Source organism: Dendrobates tinctorius, unplaced genomic scaffold (assembly GCF_039654945.1).
Source record: "Dendrobates tinctorius isolate UK_male_01 unplaced genomic scaffold, ASM3965494v1 ptg000016l, whole genome shotgun sequence".
Lineage (NCBI taxonomy): Eukaryota > Metazoa > Chordata > Amphibia > Anura > Dendrobatidae > Dendrobates > Dendrobates tinctorius.
The window spans coordinates 5,011,098-5,024,029 of NW_027361684.1; the positions used below are offsets into that span (position 1 = coordinate 5,011,098).

Consider the following 12,932-nt stretch of genomic DNA (forward strand, 5'->3'; position numbering starts at 1 on the left):
ACATGCTTCAGGGGGCCATTTTCTTTTACTTAAATGCATATATTGTGGGCTAAAAAGTATTGTTGCAGTTGGGTTTCATTACCCATTATGCAAGGTTTACCTTGTGTCACCTCTTTGTTGCACTGTCTATTGTTGGTGGTGGAATTAGCTCATTCACTGCTAGCAAGCAGCCTGAATGATACAACTTCCCACCTCTGCTGCCTCTATTCCCTGCTGTAATATATCCAAATGGTACAACTCCATACTTCTGCTGCTTTACCATTTTGCTGCATATTTAAATGTGCTTGCTAAAGCTTTGGTATAGTTCATTTGTTGCACTGTATGTAATACTTACTGCTTTAGGTCTGTGACTGGGGCCTTTCTAGATCTTATCAGGTGGAAGGTGCTTTAGCATATTGCCACATCTTGGTCTAGTGCCTTTGATCATCTAACCATCCCCTAGTGTGCTGGCCCCAGCTGCCAAATTATACCCAACCAGCTCCCACAATCCCTCTCTCCTGACCCTGTAGAGTGGCCTATGTATGTAGTAGTTGCTAAGGGGAAGCACGCAGTGTGGGGTACAGCACGCAAGCATCCCATAAGCAAAGCATCACAGAAGATAAGCATCCAGCAAAACGGCAGTTATACATGGCAGTTAGTCAGGGCAGGAGTCAGGTAACCCACACTTTGCCTTCCCCTTTAACCATGTGCTTTATTTTTATCCTCCTGTGTTCCCTTGCCATCCACATTCATCACCCTATCCCCCCTCCATCACGACTCATACACATCAGCCCCTCTATACTTCCTTCTCCCATGTACAGCTCCCACACACTCCTCACCTTCCTGAGAAACCTCAGCCCATCTTGCCCAAACACATCGCAGAAAAAAACTACTTACAGTTCCAACAACTATTGGCTCTTTATCTTCCTTCTCCTACTGATTTCAGGGGACATCTCCCCCCAACCCTGGTCCACCATCCCTCAACCCTTACCCTACCTCATATCGAAACCACAATAATCTGATTAACATTACTTGCACTCCCTCATCTCAATCTTTTAATTGTGCCCTCTGGAATCCACGGTCTGCTTGTAACAAGCTTCCTTTCCTACACAACTACTTTCTGAACAACTCTCTTAATCTGTTGGCCCTCACTGAAACCTGGATTCAGGATTCTGACACTGTCTCTCCTGCTGCCATTTCCTACGGTGGCTTACAATTCTCTCACTCCCCGAGACCCACAAACAGACCTGGTGGTGGAGTTGGCATACTCCTGTCCCCACAATGCACTTTCCAGGTCATCCCCCCCCCAGTCCCATCACTCTTATTCCCTTCTTTTGAGGTCCACACCATCAGGCTCTTCCGTCCCCTCTCCCTCAGGGTAGCGGTCATATACCGGCCCCCAGGCTCACCCACCCACTTCCTTGACCACTTTTCAGCCTGGCTGCCACACTTCATGTCCTCAGAACTACCAACCCTCATCCTGGGAGACTTCAACATCCCCATTAACAGCCCTAATTCCACATCTGCATCCCAGCTTCTATCACTAACCACCTCTCTAGGCCTCTCACAGCTTTCAACCTCTGAGACACATAAGGACGGTAACACCCTTGATCTGGTCTTCTGCCGGCTCTGTTCAATCTCCCACCTAAACAACTCACCGCTTCCACTCTCTGACCACAACATTCTCTCCTTCACGCTCACAAATCCTCGCCCACCCCAGCTCATTCCTACCTACCACACAGTCAGAAATCTACAAGCTATTAACCCTCAGACACTTTCAGATTCCCTACACTCATCTCTGTCCCCAATCTCCTCTCTTTCCTGTCCTAATCTGGCTGTTCATCACTACAATGACACTCTTAGAAGCACCCTTGACCAAGTAGCTCCCCTCACCCTCAGAACCTCCAAACACAGAGTAAAACAGCCCTGGCTCACATCGCAAACTCAACTTCTCCAGCGATGCTCCAGGAGTGCTGAACGCCTATGGAGAAAAACCCGCACACCAGAAGACTTCATACACTTCAAATTTATGTTAAGAACCTATAACACTGCCCTTCACCTTGCCGAACAGACCTACTTCGCCACCCTGATCTCCTCACTAGCCAACAACCCCAAGAAACTTTTTGACACTTTTCACTCCCTCCTCAGGCCAAAAGCACAAGCCCCTATCACAGACATTTGTGCTGATGACCTGGCCTCCCACTTTACAGAAAAAATAGATAATATCCGTCAAGAAATCTGCTCCCAACCACCAAGTGCTGTGACGCCCATCCCTTCCTGCATCTCCACTGGCTCACTCTCCACATGTGATCCCATCACAGAAGAAGTCTCCAGACTCCTCTCTTCTCGTCCGACTACATGCACTACCGACCCCATTCCCTCACATCTCCTCCAGTCGTCACAACCCACCTAACTACAATCTTTAATCTCTCCCTCTCCTCAGGCATTTTCCCATCCTCCTTCAAACACGCCATCGTTACTCCATTACTAAAGAAACCTGCTCTCGACCCATCCTGCACAAACAACTACAGACCAGTCTCCAATCTCCCTTTCATCTCTAAACTTTTGGAACGCCTAGTTTACTCCCGCCTTACCCGTTACCTCTCCATTCACTCCCTTCTAGACCCTTCACAGTCCGGCTTCCGCCCCCTACATTCGACTGAAACTGCACTCATCAAAGTGACCAATGACCTTCTGACAGCAAAACGTAACGGTGACCACTCTCTGCTCATTCTTCTTGACCTATCTGCAGCTTTCGATACTGTTGACCACCATCTCCTACTCTCTAGGCTCCAGTCACTAGGCATTAAGGACACTGCACTCTCCTGGTTCTCTTCCTATCTCTCTGACCGCTCCTTCAGTGTTTTGTTCTCTGGCTCCACGTCATCTCCTCTTGCTGTCGGGGTACCTCAGGGCTCAGTCCTTGGCCCCCTTCTTTTCTCTCTACACGGCCCCAATTGGACAGACCATCAGCAGATTTGGCTTTCAGTACCATCTTTATGCTGATGACACACAACTATACACGTCTTCCCCCGACCTTACCCCCGCTGTACTACAGAACGCCAGTGACTGTCTGTCCGCAGTCTCCAATATCATGTCCGCTCTCTATCTGAAACTCAACCTCTCCAAAACTGAACTTCTTCTACTACCGCCGTCTACTAACCTCCCTAAATCTGACATTTCCCTCTCCGTGGGTGGTACCACAATAACACCCCGGCAGCAGACGCGCTGTCTGGGTGTTATGTTTGACACCAATCTCTCCTTCACATCCCATATACAATCCCTTGCCCGCTCTTGCCGCTTACACCTAAAGAACATCTCTAGAATCCGCCCTTTTCTCACTATGGAAACAACAAAAACCCTCACTGTTGCATTGATCCACTCTCACCTGGATTACTGCAACGCTCTATTAATTGGCCTCCCCGTCACTCGACTATCCCCTCTCCAGTCCATACTTAATGCAGCGGCCAGGATCGTCCATCTGGGTAATCGGTACTCGGACGCGTCCGCTCTTCGCCAGTCCTTACACTGGCTGCCCATTCATTATAGGATCCAATTCAAAGTACTTGTTCTCACCCACAAAGCTCTCCACAGTGCGGCACCCCCTTACATCTCTTCTCTCATTTCTGTCTATCGGCCTAGCTGATCGCTGCGCTCTGCAAACGACTTTCGACTAACCTCTGCACTAATCCGTACCTCCCACTCCCGACTCCAAGACTTCTCCCGTGCTGCTCCTATCCTCTGGAATGCTCTACCCCAAGAAATCAGGACTATCCACAATTTGCATAGTTTTAGGTGCTCCCTCAAAACACACCTGTTCAGAGCGGCCTATCACATTCACTAATCAAAGTAATTCTCTGTGTAAGTGTGCGTGTGTAGCCCATTCACTATCTCCATCCATCCTTCACTCCCGCAAGATGGCTGGACCTTCATTGTAAATACACCATTGTAAATACACACCTGTACTCTGTATCTCCCTCACCTCATTGTAGATTGTAAGCTCTCACGAGCAGGGTCGTCTTATTTCGTCTTATTTTGCTTTAATTATTGTATTGTTAGCGTTATTACTTATGACTTGTGTTTTGAAACTGTTAAACTGTAAAGCGCTGCGGAATATGTTGGCGCTATATAAATAAAGATTATTATTATTATTATTATTATTATTATTATTATTATTATTCCGATGGGGAGTTTTTTACTGAGCTTCTTCCAGATCTGTGGTCAGGTGAAGGTTCAGCATAACTTTGTTGTGGTCGCTAATCAACACAGAGGAGCTCTGTAAAAACATATAAAGGCTTTACAAAATGAGCTGACTGATGGATTCTTTGCATTGCCTACAGATTGAGCTCACTGAGATTATTAGTTAACTCAATCTAGTGGGAAGTTTGTAAAAATTTGATTTATGTTTTTATAGAATTCATCAGTGCTGACTCATGGCCACATCAAAGTAGTGCTGAACTGTCATGCAATCATAGATCAGACAAGAAGAGCTCAGTAAGGCCTCATTCAGACGTCCATGCATGGACCACTAATACACAGACTGGCTGCGGGTCTCCTGATCAGATCATGACGCCTTCATGTATTTCTGTGAGGCTGCCACACTCGGGTCGGGAGACCCGCAACCAGTCAGTGCATTGTGGTCTGAGATCCATGGACATCTGCATGAATTCTAAATGACAGATAAGAGTTACAAACTCCTTATCATAAGGAGCTCACTGATGGATACTGGGTTAACTCATGCTGCATCCAAGGCAGTGTGCAAGGAAACAAAAAGCCACATGCTCCCACATTTTTAATAAAACACTTCTGAAGGCGTCCATATCGTTTTAATGTGAAGCTGTCATCGGCTAGCTATGAGAATGGCTGTTTGTGTACAGATTTCTCCGGCATTTGTGTGATTGTGTAATGTATCTGTAACGATGAATATTATCAATATTTCAAAATTACGCAAAGGATCTCTATATCTTTCCATTGAGGCTTACTGTATATATTGCATTTGTATATTTTGTTTGTTTTTTCTTTTTAATCCAACATATGGTTCCAGAGATATGGGCCTTTTTTATCTAGTGCTCATTTTATAGTCTTTACTATGTGGGCATGGCTCACAGGACTCTCTACATTATTACCATACGAGTCCTGCCCCCTAGGGAAGACCATAAAAATTAGCACTAAATAAAAAGGCATCTGCCTCTGAAACCCTTTAACCAGCCTGAGGATTTAACCCTTTCGCGCCTGAGCCTGTTTTTGCCTTCGTGACCAGGCCAATTTTTTTCAATTCTGACCAGTGTCACTTTATGAGGCCATAACTCTAGAACGCTTCAACGGATCCTGCTGATTCTGACATTGTTTTCTCGTGACATATTGTACTTCAGGATAGTGGTAAAATTTCTTAGATATGAACTGCGCTTATATGTTAAAAAAATCGAAATTTGGCAAAAATTTTGAAAATTTTGCAATTTTCAAACTTTTAATTTTTATGCCCTTAAATCAGAGTGTGATATCGCACAAAATAGTTAATAAATAACATTTCCCACATGTCTACTTTACATCTGCACAATTTTGGAAACATAATTTTTTTTTTTAGGAAGTTATAAGGGTTAAAAGTTGACCAGCGAGTTCTCATTTTTACAACAAAATTTACAACACCATTTTTTTTTTTTAGGGACCACCTCACATTTGAAGTGAGTTTGGGGGGTCAATATGACAGAAAATACCCAAAAGTGACACCATTCTAAAAACTGCACCTCTCAATGTACTCAAAACCACATTCAAGAAGTTTATTAACCCTTCAGGTGCTTCACATGAATGAATGGAATGTGGAAGGAAAAAATAAACATTTAACTTTTTTTCACAAACATTTTACTTCAGAACCATTTTTTTTATTTTCACAAGTGTAAAAACAGAAAATGAACCACAAAATTTTTTGTGCAATTTCTCCCAAATACGCCGATACCCCGTATGTGGGGCTAAACCACTGTTTGAGCACACGGCAGAGCTCAGAAAGGAAGGAGTGCCGTTTGACTTTTTCAATGCAGAATTGGCTGGAATTGAGAGAGGACGCCATGTCACATTTGGAGAGCCCCTAATGTGCCTAATCAGTGGAAACCCCCACAAGTGACCCCATTTTGGAAACTAGACCCCTTAAAGAACTTATCTAGATGTGTCGTGAGCACTTTAAACCCCCAAGTGCTTCACAGAAGTTTATAACGTAGAGCCATGAAAATAAAAAATCATTTTTGTTCCACAAACATGATCTTTTAGCCCCCAAATTTTTATTTTCACAAGGGTAACAGGAGAAACTGGACCCCAAAAGTTGTTGTCCAATTTGTCCTGAGTACACTGGTACCCCATATGTGGAAGAAAACTACTGTTTTGGCACACGGTGGGGATCGGAAGGGAAGTAGTGACGTTTTGGAATGCAGACATTGATGGAATGGTCTGCGGGTGTCATGTCACGTTTGCAGAGCCCCTGATGTGCCTAAACAGTGGAAATCCTCTACAAGTGACCCCTTTTTGGAAACTAGACCCCCCCCCCCCCCCAAGGAACTTATCTAGATGTGTGGTGAGCACTTTGAACCCCCAAGTGTTTCACTAAAGTGTATAATGTAGAGCCGTGAAAATAAAAAAATCATTTTTTTTCCACAAAAATGATCTTTTAGCTCCCAATTTTTATTTTCACAAGGGTAACAGGAGAAATTGGACCCTAAGAGTTGTTGTCCAATTTGTCCTGAGTACGCTGGTACCCCACATGTGGGGGGGGACCACTGTTTGGGCACACGGTGGGGCTCGGAAGGGAAGTAGTGACGTTCTGGAATGCAGACTTTGATGGAATGGTCTGCAGGCGTCATGTTGCATTTACAGAGCCCCTGATGTACCTAAACATTGGAAACCCCCAATTCGAATTCCAACCCTAACCCCAACACACCCCTAGCCCTAACCCTAGCCTGCCTACCTGCTTTTTTTTTTCTTTACTTTTTTTTTTTATTTTTGTGTTTTTTTATTTTTTGTATTTTTGACTCATAGTAACGCCACTTCTCCTCTGATCTCACACTGGCAGATGATCAGAGGAGAAGCAGCATTGCTATATGACAAGATCGCTGCCCGGCACATAGTAACGCCACTTCTCCTCTGATCTCACACTGACAGATGAGCAGAGGTGAAGCAGCGTTACTGTGTGACTAGATCGCTGCCTGGCACAGCTGTGCCAGGCAGCGATCAGCTGTGCCAGGCAGCGATCTAGTCACACAGTAACGCTGCTTCACCTCTGCTCATCTGTCAGCATGAGCTCAGAGGAGAAGTCGCGTTATAATGAGGGAGATCGCCGGGAAACAAGCAGCTTTCCCAGCGAGCTCTCTCATTGGCTGCTGTGACGCGACGTCATCAGGACCTGAACCAATCGGGTCTCGATGACGTCGGGGGTCCCAGCATGCATTGTGCACCGGGATCCCCACGTTATAAGGTATGAGGGGGTCCCGGGGGGCACAAAACCGCCGACAGTAGATAAACGTCGGCGCTGCACAAAGCCCAGCAAGCGCCAACGTTTATCTACTGTGGGCGGTCGCGAAGAGGTTAACGCAATACATAACTACCCCAACAACTCGGGGGCAAGTGGTAACATGCATGGTTATCATTAAATACAAGGTTATTGATGTAGTGCTGTGTACAGGGGAAGCATTATTTTTCTTCGACACCTCTACAATTATATTTTTTTTTTTTGCTGTAGACTTGCTAAAAAGGGAATATTATCCATGCTGGCTATTTAGCAGAACATGTCCATAGAATTTTGCATCCATAAAAAATATCTGTTCGGTGTCTCGTTTCCGGGTAATAATTAGTTCTTGTTTCAAATATATCATTGTGATCAGTGAAAACTATATATATATATATATATATATATATATATATATATATATATATATATATATATATATATATATTACCGTTCAAACGTTTGGGGTCACCCAGACAATTTTGTGTTTTCCATGAAAACTTATACTTTTATTAATCAAATGAGTTGGCAAATGAATTTATAATCCAGTCCAGACATTGACAAGGTTCGAAAAAAAGATTTTTATTTGAAATAATAATTTTCTCCTTCAAACTTTGCTTTCGTCAAAGAATGCTCCCTTTGCAGCAATGACAGCATTGCAGACCTTTGGCATTCTAGCAGTTAATTTGCTGAGGTAATCTGGAGAAATTTCACCCCATGCTTCCAGAAGCCCCTCCCACAAGTTGGTTTGGCTTGATGGGCACTTTTTGCGTACCATACGGTGAAGCTGCTCCCACAACAGCTCAGTGGGGTTGAGATCTGGTGACTGTGCTGGCCACTCCATTACAGATAGTATACCAGCTGCCTGCTTCTTCCCTAAATAGTTCTTGCATAATTTGGAGGTGTGCATTGGGTCTTTGTCCTGTTGTAGGATGAAATTGGCTCAAATCAAGTGCTGTCCACAGTTTATGGCTTGGCTTGCAAAATGGAGTGATAGCCTTCCTTATTCAAAATCCCTTTTGCCTTGTACAAATCTCCCACTTTACCAGCACCAAAGCAACCCCAGACCATCACATTACCTCCACCATGCTTGACAGATGGCGTCAGGCACTCTTCCAGGATGTTTTTAGTTGTTCTGCGTCTCGCAAATGTTCTTCTATGTGATCCATACACCTCAAACTTGGATTCATCTGTCCATAACAATCTTCCTCTGTCCAATGTCTGTGTTCTTTTGCCCATATTAATATTTTCCTTTTATTAGTCAGTTTCAGATATGGCTTTTTCTTTGCCACTCTGCCCTGATGGCCAGCATCCCAGAGTTGCCTCTTCACTGTAGACGTTGACACTGGCGTTTTGCGTGTACTATTTAATGAAGCTGCCAGTTGAGGACCTGTGAGGCGTCGATTTCTCAAACTACAGACTCTAATGTACTTGTCTTGTTGCTCAGTTGTCCACTTCTCTTTCTACTCTGGTTAGAGCCTGTTTGTGCTCTCCTCTGAAGGGAGAAGTACACACCGTTGTAGGAAATCTTCAGTTTCTTGGCAATTTCTCGCATGGAATAGCCTTCATTTCTAAGAACAAGAATAGACTGTCGAGTTTCACATGAAAGTTCTTTTTTTCTGGCCATTTTGAGAGTTTAATGGAACCAACAAATGTATTGCTCCAGATTCTTAACTAGCTCAAAGGAAGGTCAGGTTTATAGCTTCTCTAATCAGCCAGACTGTTTTCAGCTGTGCTAACATAGTTGCACAAGGGTTTTCAAGGGTATTCTAACCATCCATAGCCTTCTTACACAGTTAGCAAACACAAAGTACTATAAGAACACTTAGTGATGGTTGTTGGAAATGGGCCTCTATGCACCTATGATGATATTGCATTACAAACCAGACGTTTCAGCTAGAATAGTCATTTACCACATTAACAATGTATAGAGTGTATTTCTAAATCATTTAATGTTAGCATCACTGGAAAAACTGTGCTTTTCTTTCAAAAATAAGGAAATTTCTAAGTCACCCTAAACTTTTGAACTGTAGTGTGTGTGTATGTATGTGTGTGTATGTGTATATATATATATATATATATATATATATATATATATATATATATATATATATATATATATAAAAAATCTCTTTTAATTCTAATTTTTGACAGGAATGACAATTTTTCATTGAAATAAAATAAAAAAAAAGGAATTCCTGTAAAAAATTGGGATTGTAAATAACTATTTAGAATATTTAACCATATAAATACAGTAAAGGGCATGTCACACTAAGATATCGCTATAACTAGTGACGTTATAGCGATATTGCTAGCGATATCTCTGTGTCTGATGCTTACCTACGACCGCTCCCCCGCTGGTTATCGCTGATCGCGCGAGAACGTTCAGGACTGTTTCTCGTCGTCAGCTTCCTGTGGCGCTTCCTGCTGTGAAGACGAGCGACGCGTGGAGCCAGGCGGGAGGACGCAGCATCGCCTGGTGTGACAGGTAAGTAGTGATCCCCGTCCCCAGCGATGTCGCTAGTGAGATCTGCCTGTGTGGCAGCTCACTAGCGACCACTTAGCGATGTACCAGCAATCCTGACCGCGTCATATCGCTGGTCGGGATCGCTGGTACATCGCTAAGTGTGACAGTACCTTAAGTCTCATGGTAAACTCTGGGATAATATTTATGTTGATCTTCTTTTTTTTTTTTTTTAACAGGCATAGAAGTAGGACCTCAACCTCAAGGCATTATTCGAGGAGATATTCTGTATAAAATGAGGAAGGTTGTAAAGTATGCGCTTGACTTTATGCAGCATTTTAATGAAGGTAAAGACACTGTATGTCAATTATTTATTACGTGCTAAATACAAACAGTGAATTCATAGAAAACTGAAACTGAAAGGGAGAAGATACAGATTAGATATTAGAAAAAACTTTTTGACAGTAAGGGTGATCAATGAGAGGAACAGGCTGCCACGAGAAGTGGTGAGTTCTCCTTCAATGGAAGTCTTCAAACACAATGACCCAGGAGGTCGCTTCCAACTCTGCCATTCTATAATTCTATGATAACCAAATTATCTACAACTGGAGCTATTCTCACAATTGGGGTCCCTGCACTTTGAGATTGTGAGCTGAAATACATCAGAGCAGATGTCACAGACAGAATTTAGAGGACTAATGGGGCACGTCCCCATGGTGTTGTGTTGCAGCCATGGGAGGTGATATCAACAAAGAACTACTTGGCTTTTCAAAGGGACATAGAGGCGACACATGGCTGGGACAACATACTACATCAAAAACCTGGCCAATGGAAAACCTGGCGTCCTCCTACAGTGGTAAATTAGGACCGAAAATTATTTTTCATTACCAAAAAAACACTCTCCTTTGTTAGGCTGCTTGGAAGCACATCTTTGTAAGCTCCTGTCTCAGTAGTTTTTAAAGAAATCCCTGAAAAAATAGTTCTACAAATACATTTTGCAATAAGGAGAACAATTCGCCACAAGAAAACTACGGCGCTTTCCAATCGTTTCTGAATGTGCAATTAGGTGACATAGGTTAAAATGGCAATTATGTAACTTTGATAGTAATGATATTTTAATTGTGCTGTAAAAGTAGTTTTCATACAATTTTTTGCTTTTTTAGCCTTATGATCTCGTTCACACATTGCAGGTACAGCATTTCCGTCATGTAGCATTGAAGTATACAGTGTACTGGAAAAGATAGACTATCCCAGAAACGACATTGGTGACCTTAGTGCAATTATTCATCCAAGCCTCCAGGTATGCCATGTCATACAATTTATTTTTCATTTTATTCCTTGTACAGGTCTTTAAAATGTTCATTTAATACTTGCTTGATATTAAAGCTAGAGTTTCCCTTTTGTGAAGTGTTCACCATACACCATGGAGGTCTATGACCTCCTATTGGGTAATGTTCTGTACCCTGATGAGTGACCCTGACCCAATAATAGGAGCTAAAAGAAAATGACATTGGGGACAAGAGCAATATCTGAACTTGGCCAACACCTATCTATGAGCCTTGGCTATATGGGCTACCACTATGGTAAGGATGCCCATAACCTTGGCCTAATAAAGTGTATAAGTATTAGGCTTCTTGGATCTGGCTAAGCATGGAAAAGGGCAATTCTCTAGGGCCTCTTTCACTTATGAACTTTCAATATAATAACTTAAAGGTGTTCCTATTGTATAATGAGATGACATATCTAGGCCTCCTTGTCACGCAGTGTGGGAAGACTAAGGGGTACTTCACACTAAGTGAGATCGCTAACGAGATCGCTGATGCGTCACCGATTTTGTGACCAGCCCCCCGCCGGGTATCGCTGATCATGCAGGAATGTGCTGGGCCATTTTTTGATCGTTGAAAATAAAAAAACCGGCACTCCCATATGCAGAAAGAAGAAAATTTGTTTTATTCACAGCTTAGTTTTCCACAAGACATGTATTCTTAATGTGACGTTTCGGTCCTTACAATGGACCTTCTTCAGACATGGAAATAATCTTGCTAAAGCTCATAAATGACCTGGTGGGCCAGAGTAGCAGGAAACAATAAGCACTCCTCTCCATAATGAAGTAATGCACACCAGCTAGCGCCGATCTTCTTTTGTTGTCTCTTCACAGCTCCACATGAATGCCTTATTGTATTGGGACTGGTACCCTTTTTCCGTGCACCCCACATTCAAATTCGGAGTGACGTGCCTTTTTATATGATTTTTTGATCGTTGGTCTCCCGCTGGCCTGCACGCATCGCTGCCTGTGGCAGTGGGAGACCAACGATCAGCAAGCTCCCAGCGCTGTAAGCAGACGCTGGGAGCTGGTAACCAAGGTAAATAGCGGGTAACTAAGCGCGCAAGTCCCTTAGTTACCTGCTGTGTACCTTGGATACCAGCGTGCTCGCACTGGGAGCTGGTATCCAAGGTAAATAGCGGGTAACTAAGCACCGCGCCCCATACACACGGCTCTGCTCCGTACACCTTGTACACAAATGGCTCCGCTGCGTACAACTTGTACACAAACTGCTCCGCTCCTCCATACACCTCATACATGCATATCTCTGCTCCGTACACCTTCTACACACACGGCTCCGCTCTGTACACCTCATACACACACAACTCTGCTACATCCACCCTGTAAACCCCTCCTTACCCCACACAGAAACTTCACCTCAGCCAGCCAGCACCATGACAACCAGCACAGCAGAATCCTGTAGCCGCTGAAGCTCCTGATCATGTGACCCCTGACTCTGTCCCTCCTGTGGCCTCACCACAGGTCCTGTGCGCACAGAATAGCCCAGGATGACATTGCTGGCTAAGAGGTGGGGGGCCCACTGCTGGCACCGGGGCCCCCCACTGCCTTCTCAGGAACCCATAGTGGCCGGGCAGCAGAGTAGGGAGATCGATTCTCCCTGTTCTGCCGCAGAATAGTAGTGTAGCTCTGTTTGGGCCCCCTCAGAGCGCGGGGCC

The 12,932-nt window shown here is 43.9% G+C and overlaps 1 protein-coding gene across 2 annotated transcripts in view; it reads left to right on the forward strand.

Moving 5' to 3' along the window:
- ASPA (aspartoacylase) overlaps window positions 1–12,932 on the forward strand; it is a 43,090-nt gene that overhangs the window by 27,562 nt on the left and 2,596 nt on the right. Inside the window, exons 5-6 of one of the 2 annotated variants that reach the window (XM_073565291.1) lie at window positions 10,172–10,279; window positions 11,123–11,232. In XM_073565291.1, coding sequence (XP_073421392.1) covers window positions 10,172–10,279; window positions 11,123–11,232 — 218 coding nt within the window. The remainder of the gene's footprint in view (window positions 1–10,171; window positions 10,280–11,122; window positions 11,233–12,932) is intronic. The other variant, XM_073565293.1, reaches the window with a different exon arrangement.